General features: G+C 45.6%; 1 protein-coding gene across 1 annotated transcript in view; it reads right to left on the bottom strand.

Moving 5' to 3' along the window:
- Positions 1–5,046: 5,046 nt before the first annotated feature.
- LOC128451003 (attractin) overlaps positions 5,047–26,723 on the bottom strand; it is a gene marked incomplete at its 3' end in the record, with an annotated part of 43,615 nt that continues 21,938 nt past the window's right edge. The window contains 17 exon segments of the mRNA XM_053434773.1: positions 5,047–5,204; positions 5,397–5,477; positions 6,728–6,826; positions 8,015–8,067; positions 9,566–9,659; positions 10,702–10,839; positions 11,235–11,480; positions 13,334–13,522; positions 14,561–14,780; positions 16,805–16,986; positions 17,545–17,683; positions 18,153–18,274; positions 19,491–19,708; positions 23,412–23,496; positions 25,793–25,947; positions 26,134–26,317; positions 26,468–26,717. Of these exon segments, the coding sequence (XP_053290748.1) occupies positions 5,047–5,204; positions 5,397–5,477; positions 6,728–6,826; positions 8,015–8,067; positions 9,566–9,659; positions 10,702–10,839; positions 11,235–11,480; positions 13,334–13,522; positions 14,561–14,780; positions 16,805–16,986; positions 17,545–17,683; positions 18,153–18,274; positions 19,491–19,708; positions 23,412–23,496; positions 25,793–25,947; positions 26,134–26,317; positions 26,468–26,717 (2,613 nt within the window).

The raw sequence follows: 26,723 nt of genomic DNA, 5'->3' as shown, positions 1-26,723 counted from the left end.
ATATCGAAGGGTTGTGTGACTCTAACGACTGGTTGGGTGTGTGTCTGTGTTTCCAGACCACACGTCTGTCAGAACGGCAACACAACAGCTACACACACAAAACACCTTCCTGCACATGTGGGCAGAAATATTCACCGTGTAATCATCACAAGAGCAATCGTGCCAACAGCATCCTGTCTTAATCAAGGTTGCCAGGGGTAGCATTGACTGTGCTGAACCCCCCCCCCACCACCACTACACTCAAAACACACACAGACACACTTCTGCAACGACACAACACTGCCTCTCTCTGGCAGCGTGAGGTACTGCATGTGCCGCCCCTCGGAGGTGACACCTCAGACCAGAACCCATCATCACTGCTGCTGCTCATTATTCCAAAGCAAAGCAGGGATTTACATACAATTCCACTGGAGGAGGAGAAGAAAGAAAGAAAAAAAAAAGACAAAAGCCTGAAACCCAGCTGTGTGCATGTCGGATTAATCCATGAATACTTGATATGTGATGAAGAGTTACAGTATGTGCACGAGAAGGAGAATGAAACAACTCAGAGGGTCAGAACGTGTTTAAATCCACAGTGACTCTGTACAGGAGCAACATGGGGCCAAAGGGAGAGGCCTCCGTGGTGAGGGGGGGGGGGGGGGGGGGGGGGTGTCTAATTCACTCGTGTAGCCGGCGCCATCTGGCTCTCTAATGTGCTGCTGTTGATTACTGTTGAGTCCCGAATCCTCAGTGTGATGATTTCTGCTCCGGTCGGTTGAACAACGAGGAGAAGTTCAGGTTCACCAGTGAGACCCAGAGGAGGATGAGTAGAGCTGGGGGGGGGAATCCATTACTGAAGGTGATCAGCTGACAGTCCAGTGGGGGGGGGGGGGGTTGAGGGGGAGACTGTCATGGCACAAATACACCTTGAAATACTCTTTGGTTTGGTCTTTTTAATAAGTTATTGCTTTGGATTGGTGTTAGTTACCATTGCCAAAGAGGTTATGTTTGTTTATGTTTTATTATCCAAAAACTGTTGAATGAGTTTCCACCAAAGTTGGTGGAGGGAGGGGGGCGGAGAGGGGAGGGGGGGGGCTGAGAAAAAGCGACTGATCAAGGATTTTTCCATTTCTCCAAAACTGTTTTATGACAAATGACAGATTTACATTATCTAACCACGTTCTTCTTTCTTTTAAATCTCTACTATAAGAACTAGACAATCACGTGCATGTATCCGAGTGCCATTCGATCTCTATTATCTTGTTGAAGAGGTTTTAAACCCAAATCAAGCTTTGAAAGTTTTAAAGCTTTAAAGAAAACTGAGAAAAGTTCCTCAGAGCCCAAAAATTACACGTTCAGTTTCTTTTCCATCTGAACTTTCTCTTTTGTCTGAGCTGCATTCAAACAGATTGAAGTCACAGTGACGTGAAGCAGGATGTCAGCCTCTGCCCTGTCTCTACCTGGCTTTGTTAGGGGGGGGCGTGTCAGACCAGCTAATAGGTGAGAATTATGCAAATGTTTGGCTTTGTGCCATAACGTGACATCGTGAAAAGGTAATGACGAGGTGTCTCCACAGCTTTTGTGATTTCTGTGGAGGAGAAAAGATCCTTTATGAAGACTTTTTGGGTTTCTAACTTTGTAGAACATTTAGAGAAAGTGAGTCAGCATTATACGTCTCAGCTTTTCTGATTCTGTTCACTTGTATAAACACAGCCCTCCATGTTCCTCCACTGAACAGACAGAGAGTCAGGAGGTGGCAATTAAGAGAAAATGGTAAACGGAAAAACCTGCCAGAGATTGTGTGGAGCTGTGAGTGACAGGGATTCTATTTACAAGGAATTTATTATTTAACAAAGCCATTTATAATTACAGGCTTATCATTCTCTGGTATAGTGACACCACGGCCCCCGACAAGGACAACGCAGACTTCCCGAAGACGTCTGCTTTGGCTTGGTGTCACAACAGCAGATCTCAATCGTGGAAGAAGACGTGCGATAAGAGTTATTGTAGTAATCTCAAGTGTCAGCCATGTGGAGTGCTCTGCCACCGGGGGGGCAGGCTGCCGGGTGGCGCTCTGGTTACGGGCCCAGCAGAGGGTGACTCTGCTGGGGCTGTGGAGGATCTGGCAGCCGGGGCCTGTCAGCCGGCCGCCCGGGCGTTAACACGGGAGACATTCTGCTTCTAATGGCTTCCGACAGCCTCTTGTTCCAACGGTGGTGTTTCTGAAGGAAGGGGCGTCGTTATCAATGAGAGAGAGAGAGAGAGAGAGTCAGGGGCCGAGCAACAGGTTCCACAAAGAGGAAGGAAGGGATCAGAGTTTCTAATATGGAGGAGATGAAACGTGTGAGGGTGGATGTGCGGGTTCCAAGTTGATCAATTACATATCTGTCTTTATTAAAGTCATTAGTGACAACTGAGGGGAACCAGATCAAACTGCAGCCGGAGCCACATGAGGGATTTGTTGATAAATGTATTTTTTTTAATATTTAATTTGAAGTTGTGTTCTTCATTATGCATAATATCTTTTTATTTTAAATTTCCTGGCAGACAATTCGATTCAGATTCACGCAGCTGGCTCCAGTTTGTTCCTGCCACGATGCCACAAGCTGGCAGAGCCCCCGTGTTTCTGTTTCCTTCTCTCCGTGTGTGTGTGATCAGCACGAAGACGCACACATCAGGCAGCCATGCGTGTCCCAGATAAACACAACACAACACAGACACACCGCCCGGCCCAGCCAGCTGATGGCTGCAGCTGCTGCTACTCCGCACCGGGGTATTAAACTGGAAGCTGTTTCTAATCTCCACCATATCATGACGTGTTCACTAAGGCACGGAACAGGAGATCACAGCTCTTTAATGTAATTAGGCTGGGATTTGCCTTTCATTACAAACATCATTAAATTCACATCTATTCTTCATCAAGAAAGAAAAGAAGGAGGAAGAGGAGAAGGAGGAGGGGAGGGAGACTTCCTGTCGGCTAATCTCAGAGACAATCGATTCTGCTTTGATGATGAAGTCGTCACTGAATTCACTTTGACCGGCGAAAAATGATTTCACTCCAACATCTGTGCAGTTTTTTTACTTGATGCATATTAGGGTGAAAAAACAAAGCTGCTGCACATGGGGGGGGGGGGGGGGTGAATGCAACAAGTGGTGTCAGTGCAAATGGAGGAAAAACAAATGGTGTGTGTGTGTGTTGAGCTGTTCCAACGCTGCTGCCGACCACGTGAAGGCAAACAGAAGCAACCTTGAGGTGGTGTGTCGGAGGGTGGGTGGGAGGAAGAGAGAGAGAGAGGAAGGGAGAGGGAGAGTGTGAGAGAGAGAGAGAGAGAGAGAGCGAGAGAGAAGGCTTAGCTTGCACACAGGCCTCTCTGAATCTGAATGCAGCATGTGTTTCAACTTAACATTCCACTTTGCCCTTGCTCTCTCCTCGGCTGCTGTTTATGAACAGTCCAACAATCCGCCAACACTGAAGGATCAACCGCCTACCATCGCACACACACCTACACACCTACACACAGGCAGACACACACACAGTGCCACAGTGCAGGAAACCACTGCAGGCTGGCAGAGTGCGAGAGAAACCAGCAACATAAGAAGAAGAAATGGTAAAAATCTGGATTTGAGTCGAGGAGCAGTGTGAGGAGAAGAAAGTAAAACAAGTGAAATGTTACCTCGCTGACGAAGGTAAAGCTCCATGAGCACAAGGAGGCAAACGACACGCTAGCAGACCTGCGTGCTTTAGTTTCAGAGACAGGGGTGATCTTCTACATGATCCCGCCCAGCGGTGCAGGAGGGGAGGTGGACCAGAGGAAGCTGAGAGGAGCAGGCTCCCTCAGCTCAGCTCGGCTCAGCTCGGCTGTGGAGCTGCACCGGTGACCTGGCTGGCAGCAGCTGGAGCTGTGAAGCTGAGGAAACTAAAAAAGCCTCCACAAGGCAGGATACGGAGGGATGGAGGCAGGGTTTCTCTCCCCTTCGGGAGGAGGGCGGAGGGGAAGGAGCTCGCACAGGGCAACCAGTCAAATCACTTCCAGAACTGATTGGAGAGGCACAGATGTGGGCAGCCCTGCACACAGAGCCCGGGAGCAGAGGGCCGCACACTCTGAATCCAGCACCAGTCAGTCCTGGTACCACATCAAACTGTGTGTTAGTGAGTCCTGTCCCCTGTCGAGCTGCAGCAACTCTCCAGCACCAACTGTGCATGCACACGTATGATGACAACTAGGATAACAGTCCAGTCCACCTCTCAGGCTTGACAATATGCCTGCTGGAACAATAGCAATTCAGTCTCAGCTGCCAATTATGACTTTTAATCCAGTTTTCATAGCATCAAATGAAAAACCAAAACCAATGGGGAAGGCCGGGTTTATGACCTGTACCACTGCCGGCCACCAGGGGGCTGATCAAGACAGTTTGGCTTCACCTCTGGGAGCAGCCATGTTGTTCATGTTTATTTACACATGCTCAGTTTAAAGCACTAAAGCATGAAAAGTGTCCAAAGAGCTGAACATGTTTTTACATATTTAAGAAAATAATCCACAATGAATCAACCGAGTGAAACAAGTCGACTCCGATTCTGCTGCGACTGCATTCTCCTGAACACTAAGTGATTGTGTGAGGACGTCTCTGCTGCCAGCGTACAGCAGGCGGGGGGGGGGGGGGGGGGGGGGGTCGTGGTTCACCGGGTGCACCGGGCGACTGCAGCAGCCCGACCAGCGAGCGGTGGCCAGAGCACACAGAGCGTCTGTTCAGTGCCTCGGCCACCGAGCCACATCAACACACGGGACCAGCTCCTGCACACTCAGGGCAGGAAACTATTTCCCCCCCGCTGACCACACTTTAAAAGGTGACTGCCAACGTTTCACATTTTGAACTTTTACGAGCCAACTCCTTTGGTTTGGTAAGGAAAGTAGCTGTTGAATCGGGGGGGGGGGAGGGGGGGGGGGCTGAGGAGTCCAGTTAGAACTGACCACAGCCTCAATGCTCCTTTGAAAGAACACATGTGGAACCAGGTTTATATGCAAGTTGCACATATTCAAAATGTCTCTGTTGTGATCTGAAGCTCACCTGGATCTTGATGGGCCACGTGAAGTTGCTCACGTAGACGAAGAACGTGATGTTCGGGCTGTTGCGGAAATCAAAGTTCTCGTTGGAGAAGCTGTCTTTGAACTCTTTGATGTTGCTCCGGGACACGATGGGGATCTCCTCGCCGGTCTGAGTTCCTGCTACAGGACAGAGAGAAGAACGGGGAGGAGACTGTTAATTCCTACAGATCTTCAAATATGAAAAGAAGCAAATCCCCCATATTTGAAAGGCCAGCATCAGGGTAGTCTTTGCCCTTTTGCCTTGTGGATGATTGTGTGGTTATGGAAACATGTGGCAGGTTGTGGTTTCAGCAGCTCCAGAGTGAGGCCTACCACTGAAGCTCGTGGCCCAGGTGATGTTCAGGTTGAAGTTCTTGGAGGCGTTTATAAACATGTCCAGATCTCCGGTTTGGGCTGAGGAGGAAGAGAGAGAGGAGACACAACAACCATCATCATCATCTCCTCAGCATCATCATCAGCAGCATTAGAACAAATATCACAAACTGATTGATAAAATGCACACCAGGTAAAAAGGCTGCTCTGCTCCACAGTTAAACGTGAACACCCCCCCCCCCCCCCCCTGCAGCCTCAGTTCAGTTAGCAGCTGCACAAACAGAAACTGTCTTGCAGGCCACAGTCAGTTTACACAGCTAATGGAAGCGGAATTAGCAAAACAAATGTTTGCTCAACAAATCAGTGATGAAGATGAGATCTATTAAAAACACAGCGAGAGCAGCGGTGAAGTGACATCAGCTCCGGTCACGTCAGACCAGATTTAATGAAAACTTAATTAAAGATCAGGATTGATTGAAAGGAAAAGTCGGTTAATGATTGATTAGCTTCTCTCACTTTAGTGGACATGTTTAATTTAAGAGAATCCATAATTTAACATTAACCATCTTTAACATTTACTAACTTAAATAATAAATACATTGTAGTCATTGTTAAATTAACGATCCATTAAAGAGTTTTGAAAAGACAAGAACATTTAGTTTCTAATGCATTTATATCCAATTATAGGAAAAATAGAAATATTCACCATAAACATCATCTCCACTCACTAATTAGTTTGCACAGCTCTCGCTGACAATGGGATCAATTCAGAATTAGTTGGGGGGGGGGGATACCATCTGGGGTATTTTCTCAGATCCTCGTGTTTCAGTTTCAGCTGCAGATGTTGCAGCAGGTAAACAAAGCTGTGAAAACATCTGTGTGGTTGTGAGACGAGTGGAGTTCACACTTCAGTCGGATATCGTTAATGTCTCTGAGTGTGTGTGTGTGAGTGTGTGTGTGTGTGTGTGTGTGTGTGTGTGTGTGTGTGTGTGTGTGTGTGTGTGTGTGTGTGTGTGTGTGTGTGTGTGTGTGTGTGAGTGTGTGTGAGAGTGTGAGTGTGTGAGTGACTTGTACTCGGGGAAATGTCAAAATACTTCTACTCAATTGTGCTTCACATTTTTTTTCTATGGTACTTTCAGTTCTTGAAAAGCTAAAATAATAAAAGATACAAATGGAGAAGTGTCCTACGAAGGAACTTTAACAGTTTGACAATAGGTGAGGATGGAGAAACCAAATCATCATCATCATCATCATCATCATGTGTTGTCAACTTTAACGTCTTAAATCCTAACACAGGTGACAGCTGCTGTGAGGGGGGGGGGGGGGGGGACGTACCTCCTCAGGCGTGGCCACGAAGTTGATGGCGGTGTAGTAGCGGTCGTCCTCCTGCGACAGGCTGAAGGTGAACTGGTAGTCGATGAGGAGCGTGTCTGTGGGAAGTGATCGAGTTGTGGGTGTGGAAGAGCGTGCAGGGGATTACAAGAGAAGAAGAAGAAGAGGAGGAGGAGGAAGAAGATTAGCTCCATCAGTCCAGTTTGAATTCAACAGATGAAATATCACAGTTTAACAACAGAAAGTCACACGTGTGCTCAGAAGGTAACATCAACCCCCTTTTCTTTCTTTCCACCTTCTCATGATCTGGAAACTTTGAAAATCCATTTCTCATTCTCTTGCCGACGTTATTGACCTGCAGAGGAAAACTCATTTCCTCCGTCACTTAGCGGCTGCAGCCCGAGATGCTCAGACGCTTCCTCATGCTCCTTCAGATCAATGCAGGGAAATAACATCTGCAGCCGATTCAAAACCAAAGAGGAAGTTTAATGTGCAGGTGGAACGGCACCGAGATGTCATTCCTCCGGATGCATCAAGTTAAAAGACTTTTATAAAAAAATCTGGATTTACTTCTTTGTCTGGATTCGGCTTAAATAATGTGTTCACCCTGTTTTGTGTTAATCCCTTTAGTGATTATTCTAAAACAGAAACCACATAAACCCAATGAAGATAAAAAATAATATATAAATAATTTTCTCCACAGAGATAATGTTTGTTATTTTTTGCTGAAACGTTCTAAACTTATTGCAATTTAATTAATTCGATCATCAAGAGAGTTTACCCCTTTTCTACTGATGAGAAGAACATCCTGAATTTACAGTCATTTAAACACAGAGATAAGAAGTAAATCCTATACTTAAAACTTTTTGATCTTTTTCTGTAAAAGTTCAGAAAAACGCCTTAAAATATATATTTATATATATAAAGATAAAGTTCAGGACGTGATCACGGTGGCACGAGGTCTTAGACTGTCACCGGTCGACCTCCTTCTCTTTTGAGGAGTCAAGTGTTTGAGAGCCGTGAGGACACAGTTTTATTTAATCACCTATTTTACCATCGATTCTTTTCTCCATCACCACAGCTGACGGGAGAAACAACGATGGGAGACTAATCTGTAGAGTGGAGCGAGGGAGGGGGGGGAGGGGGGGGGATTCGGCTTTGATTCAGGAGCCATGTAACCGTCTCGTCTTTGACCCCGAACAGGAAGTGGAGTCGGGCCTCACCGGGCTCAACGCGGCACTGCCCCCCCCCCCGGCTCTCAAGTTGTTAATTGGAATTCCACTTACAGTAGCATGTTCCTTTGAGGGGGTTGCCTTGGTAACGGTTCTCCACTTCACACCTGAGAGAGAGAGAGAGAGAGAGAGAGAGGTGGAGGAAGGATGGGGAGAAATGGGACAAGAATAAAAAACAGGGGGAGAGATAAGAAAGAGAGGGAGGTGAATAGGGACGGTTCAATGTAGTGGTAAATTGGTGCATCACACAAAAGAGCAGTGAGGAAACACAGTCGACTCTTGACCTTCAATCAGTGAGAGAGAGAGAGAGAGAGAGAGAGAGAGAGAGAGAGAGAGAGAGAGAGAGAGAGAGAGAGAGAGAGAGAGAGAGAGAGAGAGAGAGAGATCACAATGAGAGGAGAAGAGAATGAGGTCGAGTGAAGATGACGCTGAGCTACAAGAAACCTCAGGGATTCAAACTCTGTACAGGAAAGAACCCGTTTTCCCACCGATGCAAAAACACTTTTATAATGACTTAATTGGTCTCATCAAACCTTTGGTCACATCAGTTTCTAATGAGGTCAATTATCTTGCTCTTTTTATTTTAAAGGAGACATATTCAGGCTGATAATTTGTGTTAAATGCTCTAATGTTCAGAAAACACATCACTCTTCCCACACTGCTCATTTCTGCAGCTCCTCTTCTCAGCCTCTGGCTCAAACTCTGCTCTGATTGGCCGACTGGCTCGTTGATACACAAATGTCGGCCTCTACTCTCGCTTTACCTGGAACTTTAGGGGGGCTAGCTCCTAGCGAGGCATAATGTGAGTGTGGAAGTGCCCCACCGGACACCTAATGATGTGTTGCACTAACTTCCGGCCTCATCTGTACTGCAGTGGATATCTCCCCCCTCCATTTAAAAATAATCTCCCTCCACACGCCTTTCAATTTACTTAAACATCTCCTTTCAGACAAAGAAACAAAACCAACAGCCAGTAGGTGGAAGTAAAGTCTACATCAACGATACGTCAAATATCAGAGAAGAAGATTGTTTCTGGCGTGTGCACATTTCCAACTCTTTCTGTTTTAGTGACTTAAAACAGTGTTTTTTCGTGTGGAGGCTCGACTGCAGAGGAAGAAGTTGGTTTAGTGAAATATCAACATTAGTGTTGACAGGAGCTCAGGAGCAGAAAGAGATTTCATATTCCTAAACTGATTCGTAAACTGTTCTCAAGTCAGAGCAGCGATGAACTTAGTGTCTGACCAGTCGGTCCCACTAACTGACAAATGGCCTTATGGGTAATCAGGATCCACAGAGTTCAGACTCAGGTTCCTCCCACAGTGATAAAGAGCTATTTGAGGGACCTCTGTATGAACCTGTAAGTACCACTCTGGGATGCTATCTAAATCTTAGCATGTGGTGTCAGTGGCAATGCATGTGATGGACTAAAAGAAGAAAGCTCCCCTTTCTCCCTCCAGGAGGATTTTACTGCAGAGACATTACGGTTACAAGGTTTTTCTTAAAAGTGCAAACACAGCAGAAGAGGAGAAGGAAATGTGGGAGTGCAGAGGCGTGGCAGGGAGGAGGAGGAGGAGGAGGAGGAGGGATGAGCGTCGTTAAACTCACAGGTGGCAGCGGTCTCCTTTGATGCCCTTGGTGGTGCAGAAGCACTTGCCGCTGTTGGGGCTGCACATGCTGGCGTGGCCGTTACACTTGCAGGCTGAACAAGAGAAACACACACAAATGCAACAACAATCAAATTTAACACACGTCAGCTTCACTTATTTGTTGAACAACTATAAATATCTTCTAGTATCTAAATAGACACTACGAATAAGTATAAATATGCAATTGAAAGGTCTTTTGTTCACGTCCCCAGATGCAGCCACATGTTCCCAGTTCACCGTCACCCAGATATCAGTAAAGTTATGGAAAATGGGCTGTTTCCAGTTCAATTCTGAAAGCAGCTATAAAACCACAAATTGAATTCAAAGTCAGTTATCGAGATGTCCAGATGTTTGGTTCTAGAGCCGAGGAGAACCTAACCCTCTCTGCTGAGACATCCCAGATACCAGTTAGGATCGGTGGCTTTGGGGGGGTGAAACATTAACGTTGCTCCTATTTTTGCATAAATGCTGTTTTATTTATATTTATTTTTAAAGAACGAGCCTCCGGGTAGTAACAGCTGCTGGATGTGAAGAGATCCTGTGTTACAGCTGCTGGAGCCTTGAATAGTAATTCATGTAAAAGTGTTTATCTTGATCGTTTGTATACAACTTCCTGTTTGAGGGATTGAACTCGTTCTGTTTAATGTTCACAATGCGTTGAATCAAGGTCATGATCAGATGTGTTGGTGTGAAACACGTCTGTGAAAACCCAGAGCGGCAGTTTGCTCTAGAAACAATGAGTGTATAAAACTAACAAGATGAATATATGCAGAAATACTGGTTTTATTGATTTACTGTCACTGACTAAGTACATAAATATATATATACACACACCTGAGGGCCGTGTGGAGTGAGAGGTAAAGAAAATAAGTAAGGGTAATATATAGATAAGCTCAATTAAGCTGTGGAAGAACAGGGGGATTGATTAGTTGTCTGATTGACTGACTGTCAGTATCTCTAACATCCCAGAGGAACACTCTGCTGCTCGGCCGGGAATCAGGAAGAAGGCCGACATTAAACTGAACTGTAAAAACACTGGAGACTTAAATGAAGCCGCTGCACGCAGGGAGGCCGACTGGCGGGACTGGTACTCACGCTGGCAGCTGCCCCCGTTGGTCGGATCCCCGTAGAAGCCGGAGATGCAGCTCTCGCAGTGACGGCCGCTCGTCAGGTCCTCGCACTTCTCACACACGCTCTCGTTGAGGCACTGACTGTGACCATTACACTGACAAGCTGCAGGAGAGAGGACACACAGGAACATCACACACTGGGACACAGGGACAGTGGGACACAGGGACACTGGGACACTGGGATCTGTACGTTAAATGTCCCAGTACAGTGAGCTTTTCTCTGCCTGCCAGGTTTATCTGTGGAGATTTAACCTGATGCATCTATTAAACTGGGACTCGTCTCGATGGCCACTGCAGTTTATTGGGAGGTGCATCACTCGACTCTGGTGTAATTACAGTTACATGAGTGAAAACAATCAGTGTGAACGGCCGAACATCTGCTCCAGTGGTTCTGTGTGGTTGTGAGAGGAGTTTCATGAAGGGAGCTTGGTATTTGGAGGAGGTGGACATTAAAGTTGACTCACTGTGTAGAGCTCTAGTCTCAGTAGCCTGTCCTACCTGGGCAGTGGATGAAGGACCAGTTGTACTTGTCCCCACTGGGACACATGCTGGCGTTGAGGGCCGGCTGGGAGCTGGTGAGCAGACCGGGCAGGGTGGACGGCGCCGGGACGGACGTCTGGAAGGGCCCGCGGTACGAGCCCTCGATGCACTGGCCTTTCCCCGTGTTACTGGGATCGGTGCACCAACCACAGCCCGGCTGGTCCAGGCAGTGGTCACACGTTCTGTACCCAGAGCAGTTCTCCGCTGAAAACACAGGACGCAGGAACAATTCAAAAACTACACATCTAAAAATAAGTTCTGATGATTTTTGGGATGCGAACCTTTATCATGATGTAAAAAACAGAGCTGCCTATATGTTGCCACAGGTTCGATTCTGTCTCGGCCCTTTGCTCTCTCTCTCTCTCTCTCTCTCTCTCTCTCTCTCTCCCCCTTTCACATCTAAAACTCAGTCCCATCAATGAAGACCACAGATCCCAGTTATATCTCAAGACCATAAGAAAGTAATGTCCAATCTTTCTGAGCACTGTAATTAATCATCTCCTCCCTGAGCCCCTGGTTCTCTCCACCCGCTCTCCACTGATATTTGTCTTTTCTAATTCCCCACCCGTCTTCTGTCGATGGCTCTAAGCAACACTTTGGATTTAATTGACCTGTTCTCTTCTGCACCGTAACAAAACCGTGCACCAGCCACAGGCCGAGTTATCAAACCATCATTAATCTCAACTAGTGGAGGAGCCAGAGCTTAACGTGCTCGGCTCAACGAACATTAAAACAAACCAAATATTAAAAATCGGCTCCAGAAACCACGAGTACTTACAGAAATCTTTACATTTTAGGGCATTTTACACCAGCAGATTTCAGATTTGTGCTTTTACTTACATATTTCTACACTTCAAAGATTGCACCTGATGAATCCTCACTGAGAGGAGACTACACAGGTTTATTTGTGTGTCTGCAACATGCACTTGTTGCAACACTTCCACACGTTAAAGAAATAAAAGTGTGTTTCTCTGGTGGCAACTGTGATTTGGAGAAAACCGAGTAAGAGCTGGGAGACGGGCAGAGGGAATGCAAAGAGAGATTTCTGTCAACATGTTGTGTGTAATTGTCGGGCTGCGCCTCTGGAGATTGTGCGTCTGAAGGCTGAGGAGCAAACATCGCAGAGCGGCTCTCATGACGACATCGATGATTCTCAGAGAGAGAGAGAGAGATTAGGAATAAAGAATCCAACTGCAAAGACGAGTAAAGCTTCTTTTGATTGTTTTTTTAATTTCCTCAAATTCTCTCAAAATGACAAATGTGTGATTTCGGTGCTGAAATCAAAGATCCACCGTGAATCATGAATTATTCACACATTACTGGAAACTTTATCCTTCATGTTTGTATGAAGAACTCTTTTTTCTATCTTCAGCTGACTTGGAATTCATCATCAGATATTAATTCAGAAACTACAGAACCGTAAAACTGTGTGAGCGAGAGGAGATGAAACTTTGAAGAAACTTGTGAAATCATTTCAAATATTTTGTTGATTTTCTGTGCTCTCTCAAATTAAAAGTAGACTCACAACAACACTAATTTCAAACTAACAACTAACCCCTCAACTATTCATATTTACATGCTCAGTGCCACACGTATTAATAAGGAAGAGTAATATCCTGCCTCTATCAAGCTCCTCGCCACAGGGCTATTAAACAATATCAATAAAAAACTCATTATTTTATCTTCTAATAAATGTTTTAGAAGGTTTTAATTTTCTGTCTATACAGTCATGAATCAGACTAATTTACTTATAACATCCAACAAGGAGCTTTTGTTTTGGCTTCTGTCCATTTGTTGATTTGATTGTCTGTAATAAAACTACCAAACAGATATTAATAAAACCTGGTTGAAAAGAATCAAGAAAGAAATCACTGCATTTTGGGCCTGATCCTGACCAAGAGTTACTTTCTTAAATATGACCCTTTTTGACTTTTTAACCAAATATCCCAGGAAATAATTTACAGACAGATGAAACTAACATCTGTGTGTTTCCCCTGAATCCTGAATCCATGGTGGGATCCCAGCTGTAAATGAATAAGAACCAAGAGGAGCCTCACGTGGACAGGAGCTCATGGTGTACCACTCCATGCACTGGCCGAAGGGGAAGGAGGCCACGTAGGCGTTGGAGTCCACGCACTGCTTCATGTTGCTGCACCACATGCACTCGGAGCTGCTGCTGCTGGTGCACTCGCTGCACGTGGTCCTCAGGGCGCACGGCGTCCGGCACTGCTTGGCGCTGTGGTTGGCTGTGGAGCAGGAGGGTGAGAGTGGAGTGAGCAGTTTGAACAGGCATGTGAGTGAAGCTCTCTCCAGCACAGGGATAACAAACGGTTCGACTACACGAGGGAAACAGAGCAGCTCGTCGAATTCTGTTCATTGTACATTTAGAAATATGTGTAAAAATCTTCTTCCACTGCTTATAGCTGTGCTACACACATTGTCAAAGAAGCTGGTGGAAGTTACATCTGCTTTTACAGGAGAACTACAGAGAGAGGAACTTTCTAACTGAAGTCAAAACTCAATCTTTTATTATTTTCCCTGACAACTTAATACAGACATGTTTCTAACATTATTTCGACTGTAAACTAGTCAAGGATGTGTTAAATTAACACATTATATTATATTATACTGCATTACATTGCATATTGCAATCTGACACTGTTCACTGTCTTGCATTTCACTTTTTACTTCACTTTTTATAACTTTTATCTATTATATATATTTTATTTAGATATGTTTATGTCTAAATAAATGTTACTTTGTATAAATATTAGAAAAACGGAGTAAATAAGAAGTAAATAGTGAGTAAATATATATTGTTTCTTTTTATTGCTTTTCTTATGTGTGTTTTATTTATTGTGTTTTTATGTTTTTATGTTTCTATGTTCATTGCATGCACCAATAACCAGAGCAAATTCCTTGTAGGTGTAAACCTTCTTGGCAATAAATACTTTCTGATTCTGATTCATGGTTTTAATGGGGGATGTTTTTGGCCTCTTCTCATTTCTTTCATGTAAGAACACGACTGGTCAGAGTCTCTCAATCAGCTCCCAGTATGACTTTCCCATTGCCTCTAATGATCATCTCAAAAGATATGAATCTAGCTTTTCAGTATAAATAATTTGATGGGTAGACACAAAGAATCATTACAAAATAAGACAATCTGTCCCATTTGATTTTATTTCCCTGATATTAACTTAATATTTGGTGGTTGTTGTTTCATTTCCCTGAGTTCCCTGTAACTCTCTATCTGCAGAAGAATCCACATGTTGTCCTGAACTCACCCGGTCGTTCACACATGCTGCCGTTCACCGGGTTGATGCAGGTCTGAGCCTTCAGGCCGCTGGCCGCCGGCTCGGCCAGGTAGCCGCAGAAGCCGGCGTCGCTGGGCTCCCCGGGCAGCCACTGCAGGGAGGTGTTGGTGAAGGGCGACATGTCCTCCCAGCACCAGTACGACACGTTGATCTTCCTCAGCCCCACCCAGGGCGTCACCGAGGCCTTGTACTGGGGAGGAGCAGAGGAGCAGAGTCGAGACCAGGCTGGGATTTGATTCACTGACCTTGACCTTTGACCTTTGACCAACCACAATCCATCGATTGCCAAAAACACAACCCGCCGACATGCAGGCATTAAAAGAAAGTGTCTCAGGTTAACAGCCGGTTTCTCTGCCGCTGAAGACTGATGAGACATTTGTTGAAAATCAATGACAGACACATTTTAATAGCCATCATTTTCTTTTTCTATGTTTTTTCCCGGTTGGGGTCAGAAATTACAACTTTGCCCCGTCGGTAAGAAACAAGCCAAACATGTCAAAATCCATTCTTCACCTGAACAGACATAAATCCCATTGGAGTGACACAGAGAGCGGCAGTCGAAGCAGTTTCACTTCACCGGACCTGACTCCTGTTATTCATCCCGTCTCTAATCAATGGCCGCGCTGCTGCTGCTGCTGCTGCACAGTAAACAAAGTGAGCTCATCTCTCACCGACTCAAACCGCTGCTCTGTGGAGCTTCACCGGCGTTTCACCGGATTTGATCGATGTCATGTGGAAAACGTCTGGAGCTGCTCAACAGTCAATATGACACGGAGGGGAGGATCTGTGGAGCACGTTAGAGTCTCTGTGCCGGGGCAGTTCCATGTGGTTGCAGAGCTGAGGAGCTTTAATTCATCTTAAACACAGAGATTCACCCTGAACTGAATTTAGACCGACAGGGGGAATTCACATTAGTATGGATGGGAACTACTCCCGGATTCAGACTTGTGTGTTTTGTGGAAAGCTGGATTTAGCTCCAGCTTTTACATTTGTTCTTTAGTGACTCCAGGACACTGTGTGGGTTCACAAGTGGCTCAGGCTGCTGCCGGGGGGGGGGGGGGGCCTCAGTGAGGGGTGGTAGAGTTTCACCTGCCGGGGGAACCACACAGACACTGAAGCTGAGGCCCAGCAGGAAGTGACACCGGGTTCCATGTGAGTGCAGAGTGGGTTGTTGGAGCTTTTACTCTACTCGGAAACATTTGGGATTATGTAAAAGTGTGGATATGAACTCAAATATTGATGTTTAAAGCCGTGATTTTACCAATAATGCAGCTTCTAAAAAACTTTTCCCCTCAACAGAATGAAGATCGGTGACACTGGGTTGGTTCTTATCAGGAAAAGTAAAAGTTTGAACCTTGTTTTAGTACCGAACATTTCCAGGACATAATGGAAACATTGAAAGAAGGAATTAACAATCATTTCAATTATTCATTATCTTCTATACTTCCTCGTCTTTAATTATTTAGTGGTCTCTATAGAGAGAGACCCGGGGGAGGTCTTCAAATTCCTGTGCTTTGTCTGGCAGTGGAGGATCTGAAGCCATCTTGTTTACAAATCATTTAAAGAGAGAAAAGCACATAATCCCGACACTGGGGAGAGAAAAGTGAATAGATTGAAACAACTGATTGTTACCATCACAAGCAGCGGCTACAGGGAATCAGCAGGTTTGTTTCTTCTATCAGCGAGTGCTTTTTCTCTGTGTGTGGATTCCAAACAGTAAAACGATGGCTGCCACTACACCTGTCCATCCTTCACTTGTATCTGTAGATAAGTGACGTGTGTCTGGAGGAGTGAACAGCAGCTCGGGCCGGTTAGTCGATCACCGGGATGGATTCCTTGTGTGTTTGCTCTGACGGAGCGAGTGAGACACGTCTGAGCTCTGAAGATTGTGTGTCTGTTAATGTACGATTTGTGTTTCACGCTCACTGGTCCAAAGATGACAGACAGAAGAGAATCTGACCTGAGCTCAGCCGCGGAGAATCAAAACACAACGTTTCAAAAGACAGGAGAGATATCAGAGTTTAATAACCACAGAGTTACACAGCGGTCAATGTTTTCAGGTCATAACACAAGAAACAGGAAAGGATGATGTTTCTTTAAGAACTTTTTGTAGTTTTCTTTCTGGATTTCTTCTTCTATTCTTAACTCACTGGTTAATCTGTTATTCTTGTTGTTATTCTCTATTATACCCCGCCACCCCCCGGACCCACTTACCACCATGCTCATGATCTGCAGCTCCTTCAGCACAAAGTCCACCTTCTTCTGGGTGGTGAGCGAGGCCAGCACGGCGTTGTGGCTCCTGCAGGCCAGCTTGGCGTTGTCGTACGAGTCCTTGGCCGTGATGAACTTCAGGCAGGAGTTGCCGACCAGGTGCCAGGTTTCACCACACACGTTTTCTGGAACGGGGGGGGGGGAAGACAGAGGGAAGGGTTGGTTCTACAGTCACTGCAGGTTTGTTTGGCTGACGGGTAACTGGGATCTGTGATTATTTGGTTTTACACCTTCATCTATCAATCTGAATTTATTTCCGAGGTCTGAAGAAGTAAAGTAACTAGTTAGATTTCAGGAGATCACAGAAAAACCTGAAATAATTAATAATATTTTGATGCAACAAGATTTTTCCTTCTCTCTCTCCCTTCATTAATCTCATCAACTCATTTAGAGCTGATTTTGTTTTGATTTTCCACTTTCTTTTAGTCTGAAAAACCCTTTGCTCACCAGGCCAATCATAGAGTGAGCTGCTATTTTCAATTTGATCCTAAATCTCTTAAATTGGTGCATAAACTCTCATGATGAAAAATAAAATCCAAGCTGTGATCATGCAGATCCTCTCTGTGTGTAGATGGTGTCTGTATTTATAAGTCTTCTACGTGTGTGATGCAGATCTGTGCAGGTTGTGTTGACTTTAGAAATGAAAAAGGATTTGATTGAATAGATTCCAGGTCCCTGGTTACCTGGCAGTGAGATGCACTCCTGGTTGCGAGGATCCCACTGACAGTTCTGGTCCACAGCGCAGCTCTTGCAGCTGGTTTTCTTGTTGCACACGAAGGAGGGATTGTCCCGGGGGCAGACATCAAACTCCCCTATTGACCCCTGAGGAAACACGGGGGGGAATAAAGGGCATCAGAACACAAGACTCAAAGAAACTGATTGTGTGTTTCAACCTCAATAAAAGACACAAATGTAAATCAAGCCCACAAGCATCAGTTTGTCAAATAACTGCAGTCAGGAGAATTATAATAAAACCATTGATTTAAATCACAGATTGATGAGTATTGATCATTTTAAAGATCATAGAGCCTTTGATCACTGATATTAAATCAAATGATGTGGGGGAAATGAGGATATGACCATTGAAACATCAGATTTGATTCTGTGACATGAAAAGGGAGATTCGAGGGATTCTTTAAACTGAACATAGCTTTACTGTTCAAACCATTAAAGCCAGTTGGAGTTTACCAGTCCCCCAGAAAACGTTTTTCTACTGATACAGCCAGACGTGGACAAGCAGGAGGGAGAGCAGGTTTGAGTCGGCCTGTGGGAGGAGCCTCTGGTTTCTTACCGATGCAGCGGTGCAGTTGCTTCCCAGAGAGACGCACTGGGTGGAGCACCACTGGCAGCCGTTGGTGTTGGCCGTGCAGCTGTAGCAGTCCGTGTACTGGTCGCACCTCTCGCTGTCCACATCTAAAGAGTTTGAGAGAATGTGGTTAACGACCATTTCCACCAATCAGCAGTGGTTTAACGACACAGACAGAGATTAGAACCATAACGATGTTGGTTTTAATGAATGACAGAAATTGGCCATTGAGAAATGGAGGAGAGGATTTATTGGTTGAAAATGTATCTTTGCTCTTTTCAGAAGTCTGGGTGGAACATCAGAGGAGAACATGGAAACAATTTCTGATTAAGATTCGACCTACAACCTTAAATTGAAAGTGCAGGGACAGTATCTGTAACAGTGGAAGTTGTTTCTGCTGCTTCCTCCTTCACTTCCTGGATATGAGCTTCTTTCTGGAGGAAGCAGGGTGATTGCCAGACAGCAGCAGGGCAGAGGGCCTCCCTGGTTATTAATGGAATTGAAAGATATTCCAGGGCACAGTTTCCATCTGCCACCACTTCAGTGGGGGCCAGCGCTGGAGAATGAAACCGGCCGTGAAACTGAGGATTTTCTTTTTTCGTGACAAATAGAAAAGAGCGAATGGAAGAGAATTGTCAAGGGGGGGGGGGGGGGGGGGTTGAGACCCGACTGATCTGTCCTTGATGATTACTTCCTCCTGTCCGACACACACACAGGGGCAGCAACACTGGGACACACTGTCATTGTGAAGAAGAGTTAATAAAATGTCGGATGTGGAGAAATGTGTTTATGGGACAAATCTGCTCAGGAGGCACACACACACACACACACACACACACACACACACACACACACACACACACACACACACACACACACACACACACACACACACACACACACACACACACACACACACACACACACACACACACACACACACACACACACACACACACACACACACACACACACACACACACACACACACACACGTCCCTTTCCGTTAAAGGGACAGTAGTTGGTTCCTTGGTGGAGGTTACTAACAGCCTCACACTCACAGAACCTGCAGCACATTCACTTTCTGAAGATGCTTCAAGGCCAAACTTTCTGCATTTGCAAACCTCACATGCTCCACTATCAGGATCTTCTGTCATTTTTGCTCTGTGATGTGTGACACATCCTCCGTCCGTGACAAACAAGCGGTTTTGTGTCACTCAAAGTTGTGCGGCGACTGCAGATGAGCTCTGCACACACTCAAGAATCAAAACACATATTGAGTTCCACCTGGTAGACAACGCACGACTGCAGCATTCCACTCACATGATCGTGTGTTGCAGGAGGCCGGGAGCTGCTGGAGCTCAGGTCCACTGCTCTCCCAGGGGAGGCAGGTCCCCTCGGTGCCGTTCCAGACGCAGTGGATCCCCGGCCAGGCCTGGCTGCAGGCCGCCTGGCTGGGGAAGGCCGAGCAGCTGGGCGAGGTGTACATGAGGACGTCGCTGAGCAGCAGGCTGTTGAAGCCGCCGAACACGTACATCACACTGGAGAGGAACAAGAGGAGGAAAGAGGCTTTTAGGAGGTTTACAGGGAGGAAGAGTTGAAAGGAGGGAAGTCATTTCCAAACCACGTAACTCTCTTCAGTTTGGACCTTTTGTTCACAGTGAGAGCCAAAGAAGCTTAGTCCTACTGGTGCTGCTCTTCTGTGGGCCTCAACCCGCCTCACAGGTTCACTGAATCCCCAACAAGAGCTCTCCTCCTGGGGGGGGCGGACCCGACAGACCCTGGTGTTAGTGTGTGTGTGTGTGTGGGGGAGTGTGGATGCCAGGTCCAGGGCATATTTCAACATCCTTCTCCACTGGGCTGTGTTCAGCTGCAGGGATTACTGTTAGTGTGTGTGTGTGTGTGTGTGTGTGTGTGTGTGTGTGTGTGTGTGTGTGTGTGTGTGTGTGTGTGTGTGTGTGTGTGTGTGGTTGGGTAATTTGCCCCACAGTGATCAAAAGTCCTCTTGGATCACAGAGGTCACACTTCAAGCTGTTCTCTCTGGACGTCCTGCTGGGTGCAGGGATCAGGAGAATGTGAGAGTCTTACAAAGAATCACATCATTTAACCACTTTTCTTTTCATCCTCTCTTTTAAAAAGATATAGAAAACGATCACGACGATGGAACGAGTCAAATTTAATGTTGATTATAAGATATTTGCCTTATTCTGCCTCCACTCTAATACAGTGAGTGCAATTAGACACCTAAGAGAAGAGTTTAGAGTAATAACTGGATGCACTGAATCTTTGGGGATTTATAATTGTTCTGAAAAAGAGCAAAGCTTATTAGAGCCTTTGTTTGTGCAGCCAACGTTCTAACACACTTACGAAGAAGGAGGCAGTGAAAAGCTAAATAAATACAAAACTACGAGTGAGAGCAGATATTCATTGGCAGGAGAAGAAGTGAGATGGAGCCGAACCAAGAAATGTTTTCAAAGTAAAAGAGCAGCAGCTTAAAAATCAATACTGAGATCAGCTGGAGGCCAAAGTGAAGAGGCTGGAACGTGGGTTACTTCCTGTTGCTCATTCTTGCCTCAGTAAAGAAGGAACCAGAGAAATGTTTCCTCTGGTCACCGATGGTTCACCTCAACATCCAAACTCACACCTGACCTTCAAGACTCCGCCCTCTCCCGGCTCTTTTCTTTAAAAAAGGACCCGTTTTCTCTGCTTTGCATTTTTCAATTTGCTTATTTTATCATTCTGGCTGTTAAGCCTCACTGAGAATTGCTTTTTCCTTCCTTCCATCCAAAGAAAGAACGTTAAAATAAAAGCTCAATATCGCCGCTCTTGAACTCTGCTCGTCTTTGTGACGGCGGTTGAATCAAAGTTTGACGGATGAATAAATGAGAGGATGAACAAACTTTTAATTGCTCCTGAGGACCAGGAGACATCAGCGAGCAGCGAACTGGAAGACGGTGATTCGTGTTAATATTTGATGAGTTCTCTACGACAGGATGTATAATTTAATGTGGATCGCTGTGTCATGCTCTGCTGGCGAAGCAGATCAGACCGAACGGTGACTCATCGCTTCTGGTCAGCGCTGCGATGCATTCTGTGCAGAGTGATGATGAAATGTCACGTAGCAAGGTTTTAATTTGAAAAGGTACTTTTTACATCATTTGACTCTGGTTGTGTTTATCTTTTTCCAACACGCTGCTAATTTTACACACAACGAGTTGAGGAAGATTTTTAAATTTCGTCGACATAGCATGTTTAAGTTTGTTTAAATCACTTTTATATAATTATACTAAGAGAATGTTCACTTCTAAAGGTCAGTGGGGATAATAACATGAAGTCAGGAGCTGAATTATAATAAAAGATGTATTCTACTAAAGGAAAATCACATTTGCACCGGTTCAAAACAGACCAATTATCTCCATCGCCCCCTGGTGGCTTGCTGCAGAACACACACCCTGCCTCCTCTTTGTTATGGACCCAACTAAAAGTAAACATCTATTTTTTCTGTTATCCTTTGATCTCTGCTGCTCAGACTCCGCCTCCAACTGACGTCAAAAGTACACAAGATGATGGAAATCAGAAATATTTTAGCTGAGTTTCTCTACAACGGGAGGAAGTGGAGACGTGTCGCGCATCACTATTAACAGTCCATGGTATGAAATGAATATTTGAGTGATAACTACAGTATTTGTTTTGATCTAGACTTCATAAATCAGATAAAAACAACCAGGATGTGATCATGAATAAAAGAAACAGGGGAAACTGTAATCTCTGTTGACCTCAAAAGAAAAATCACATTCCAGCTCATGATTCCATCTAATGGAGCTACTGAACATGTTTGGTTACATCACATGTTCATTTCAACATACATTAAATACCACGAGTGCATAATTAAACACGTGTGGGCCACAGAGGGACTTGAACTTGTCACTCTGGTTTACAAGCTCACGAGGAAACTAGGTTAGGGAGAGAAATCAGGTTAAAGCTGAAAACTCAAAGAACATGTTTACATGCACTGTAGCGACATGTCCGATTTCTACTGTACACACGTCATACATGTTTTATATTCAGGGAGTAATATGTATTTTCAATGTATAGCAACATCCAAATAGACAAAAAGAGGAAACAACAGCATCATGTTGGGCCAGGATAAGAAAACACAAACATGACCAAATATATCGAACTGAATTAAATGAATATAGCATATAAACATGTTTCTATGTGAACGTTTGTCTTTTGAAGGCTCATGTGAGTAGATTTTTAATTGACTAATTGATAAACTGATCAGGCTTTAATCCAGAAATCAGGCTCCTGCAAAAAGACACAATAACCTGGTTCCTTCATGAGAACGTGTCATATTAATATGTGATATGTTTAAACTGTAAATTAATACCCTCACTTCAGAAGCAGGTCCCAGTACGTTAATTAGACTCTTGTGATCAGGATATAATACGATGATTAAATTGATGTCTACATTTTAATTCATACCTTTGTTCATTATCTGTACAGCTCATCCTGTGAGGGGAGCGGGGGGGCTCTTGGTGTGAGGAAACACTGTGAACCACTTCATTTACTATTTAAATATATTTAAATTAAAAATAACTATCCATTAAGCCAGAGGTCTTCAACAGGGGGTCCGCGACCCCTAGGGGGTCCGCGGAGGTACTGCAGGGGGGTCGCGAAATGTTTGGTTGATTAGAAAATTTTGTATATTTTTTTTCCACAAATTTAAATGTGTTTAAATACACATTAACATGCATTGAACATATTGTAAGGCTGATATGACCCTCTGCCTGCTACCCATCAGGGTCCGACATCTCACTAATGTGGGAGTATTTGTTCCATCCACAGATGGCTTGAGGATTCACTGTCTCTTCTACATGTATGTTTAAAATGAAAACATGAATCTGTGAATTACTTTAATAGCGCACTGTTGTATGTAAGATGTATGTTTATAAATGGCAGTGGCATGGTCACCCTGTACCGTGCACATGTTTAAATTAAAAACATGAATATATGAACCTGTGTAATATTTGAATAGCTTAGTTTTGAATGCAAAATAACAGGGTGGCTATGTTTATACATGGCACTAGGCCCAGTTTAATATAAAACACAATTTTATACAATATATATAGTAGGGGGTCCCTGCTCCATCTCTCCACCAGTTTGGGGGACCTTGGCCTGAAAAATGTTGAAGACCCCTGCATTAATGTCTCCCTCTATGAAGCTCTGATCCGGAGTCAGTACCTGTCGCTGAAGACCGCCGAGTGCCCGAAGCGGTTGACGTCATTGTAGAGGTCCGGTCGAGGCAGCACCGTCCACTCATCACACGCTGCAGAGACATGAAGACAGGAAGACATGAAGACAGGGAGGTCAGACTGTGGACCTGCTCCCACACATTCAATCACACGAGTCTCCAGCAGTTGACACGCCTCTGGTGGCGAGCGAGACCTTTAACGCCTCATATCCTGTTGTCAATCAACAGCTCGGCTGGAGGAAACGTCCTTGACCGCGGCGCCGAGGGGACACACGGCCGCGGGAGCAGCGAGGCTGGCAAGTGAATGTGTTTCTCTGACATCCATTAACAATGATCTCACACAATGATTACATCAGCGGCTCAGCAGTCAATCCGGTTTGATTCACAGTGTTGTTGTTGTTTTAGGAATGTTTCTGATCACACTTCCTTTGGTCAAAAGATGAGAAATAAAATGAAATTGCCACGTTTAACAAACACAGGAGCATTTGCATAAGAGAAATAAATATGTAAATAAAGATTGATTGGGGCGACTGCTTGATCGCCCCCTGGTGGTTGGCTGCAGCATAGGTTCCCGCCTCCTCAGTGTTTGTGGACGGGACATTGACTTAACTACAAAGTCCACATCAAATTAATTTGAGGGAGTTCTTATCACACCCATGTTTGTTCAAGTTTAATTAGTTATTTGCTGATATGAAAACAGGCGGAAACATGGTTGACAGCTGAGAGCTGATAAGAACAAGATGTGTGTGTGTGTGTGTGTGTGGGGGGGGGGGGGGTGTTGAAATCCATCCACCTGTATACTGAATATAAGAGGAACTATTAAAATAAATAACCCTTCATCAAAATGAAGGAAATCACCACAGATCGAGTCAGAGGCTGAGATGTGTTCACCTCTAAAACACAGTGTTACAGGATCCTGGTTAAATAAATGACAGAGTCAGGTGATGGATTCCTTTAGGTTTACTTCTATATGAAGCTCCTACAGTGTGTGGCAGTGTGTGACAGTGTGCGACAGTGTGTGCACCCATCATAGGTCTGCACAGACATGTGAGGCTGAAAGTCAAAGCTTCTGGAGCACAGAGGAGCGACTGCAGTATATCACCTTCAGTTGGAACAATGCAGTGCAAGTCATCATCTTCTCCCAGAGGAGAGGCTCTGAGAGCTCATCGTTCACAGGCAGGCAGCGCCCTCTGCTGGCACACTGCGGTACTGCAGACAGAGTGGCGCATTGCCCCTCGGAGCCGGGGATTGATCACCACACCATCCACCAGCGTCAGGGCAGCGGACGACCCTTAAATCCCCCCCCCCCCTCTAATTGAGTTCGGCTTGTTAAGGGGGAATTAGTCCTCGATGTGCAGGTCCAGCTCCACTGTAATCACCGGACGATTAGATAGCTGCTGGTGTGTGTGTGTGTGTGTGTGTGTGTGTGTGTGTGTGTGTGGTGAGAAGAATTGTTGGCTAGTCCTTTTTTTGCTCAAAGACAAAGTGGGAGGTCAGGAGTAAGGGTAAAATAATATTTGAGGTTTTTAAATTTCTATAAAAGGGAAGTCATGAAACTATTTCCATTCCTCTTCCTGTCAATCATCTTGGTAATGACACAGAAAAACAGAACGTCTTGGAGCCATTTCGCAGCAGCAGGGACCCCCCCCCCCCCCACACACACACACACCCAGGTGGAATGAAGTCTACGATTAATGAGCGGCTTACGGCAGTTCTGGGGGGGGGGGGGGGGGGGGGGCTGTTAGTGAGGGTGGCAGGAGAGTTTCTGACCGAGCACACAGAACCAACTTTAAAATCAGGTTAGAATTAGTTACACAACAATCGACAACATTCACAATGAACCAATGAATCCATCGCTCTTCTGCAGACGCACACACCTGAGCCGCTGAATAAACACAGGGTAGTAAAATAGGGACCTGGGAATAAGCCCCTGAGGCCACTGGGGGGAATCTAGGTCTGAGCTTCCATCACTTTGTGTTTACCTTCACCTGCAGCTCCACGAGAATCTCTCTGTAATTTTCTCCCCTTTCTACATGAACCTACAAATCTTAACTGGGAGTGTGAGCAGGCAGAACCACTACACACCACATCATTATGGTTCTTTTGCAGTTTACCACTGGTGTACATCGAGCTGGGACATCTGACCTTCTCTTGGCTCAGTGGAGCCGCTCAATGTCCGACAACAAAACACTGCGGCCGAGCTGAAGAGCTCCCGAGTGAGAGTCTGAGCGGCCGAGTGCATGCAAAGCAGCTCGGTGCAGGAAAACCAAAGAGATGATGCACGCTCAGCAGAAGGGCGGCAAGGAGAGAGGAGTACAGGAGCTGCTGTTGTGTGGCTGTGAGTGTGTGTGTGTGTGTGTGTGTTACACACCCAGACTGTAGGCCAGGAAGTCGGAGGAGAAGCACTTGGCGCCGTGGCTCATGGACGTGTCATTGTGTGTGTTTCCTCCGAACACCAGCATGGCCCCGCTCACGATCACTGCCGTGTGGAGGTACCGGAAGAAGCCGCTGTCTCTCAGGATGGTCCTACACAAACACACAGGGATGGTTGTTGGACAAAGTTCAGAAAAGGTGTGAGTTTTATCTGCTGTTACAACTTTTCTTGAGAATAAGCTCCTACTACAAAGTGCCACAGAGCCATCGATCAGCTTTGGGCAGTTCTAATAAACTTTTAGGCCTGAGTATTGTGTGTCATCAAACAGAGGAGCTCACCACTTCCTCTTGTCCACGTCGAACTTGTACAGGTCTCCAGCCAAGCCGTACTTGGTGGCGCTGAAGGCCTTGTAGCCGCCGTGGATGTAGATGCCTCTGGTGCCCGGGTCGAAGACGCTGCTGTGGCCGTAGCCGCCCTGGACCAGAGCCCCGTCCGTGGACACCATGCTCCACGTGTTCTTGGCTGCAGGGTCACACAAGAGGAGCTTTCACTGAGCTCATAAAACGCATTACAAGTACAAGAGTAATATCAGTTTGTATTGCTGACTGCTCAGGTGAAGATTATCAAACTATCTGTGAGCCAACAGGAGATGCTCCAAGTTCCATGTCTTACCGATGTTGTACTCCTGGACCTGGCTGATGTAGCCGTACAGAGGACAGTGTCCGAACAGAACCAGCATGATGGGGTCGCCCCCCTCCTGGGAGGGAGGCACAATGTGGGCGGAGTGTCCCACCACGGCATACTGCTCCTTGGCCCGGGGGGTCAGGAGGACCCAGGTCTGGTTCTGGATGTAGAAAACCCAGAGCTGGCTGGACACGTTCCCCGAGGAGTCGATCTTTCCTCCGTACATGAAGATCTTTCCCTGAAT

This window comes from Pleuronectes platessa, chromosome 11, assembly GCF_947347685.1.
Source record: "Pleuronectes platessa chromosome 11, fPlePla1.1, whole genome shotgun sequence".
Classification (NCBI taxonomy): Eukaryota; Metazoa; Chordata; class Actinopteri; order Pleuronectiformes; family Pleuronectidae; genus Pleuronectes; species Pleuronectes platessa.
This window is presented reverse-complemented; position numbering and strand designations above follow the sequence as displayed.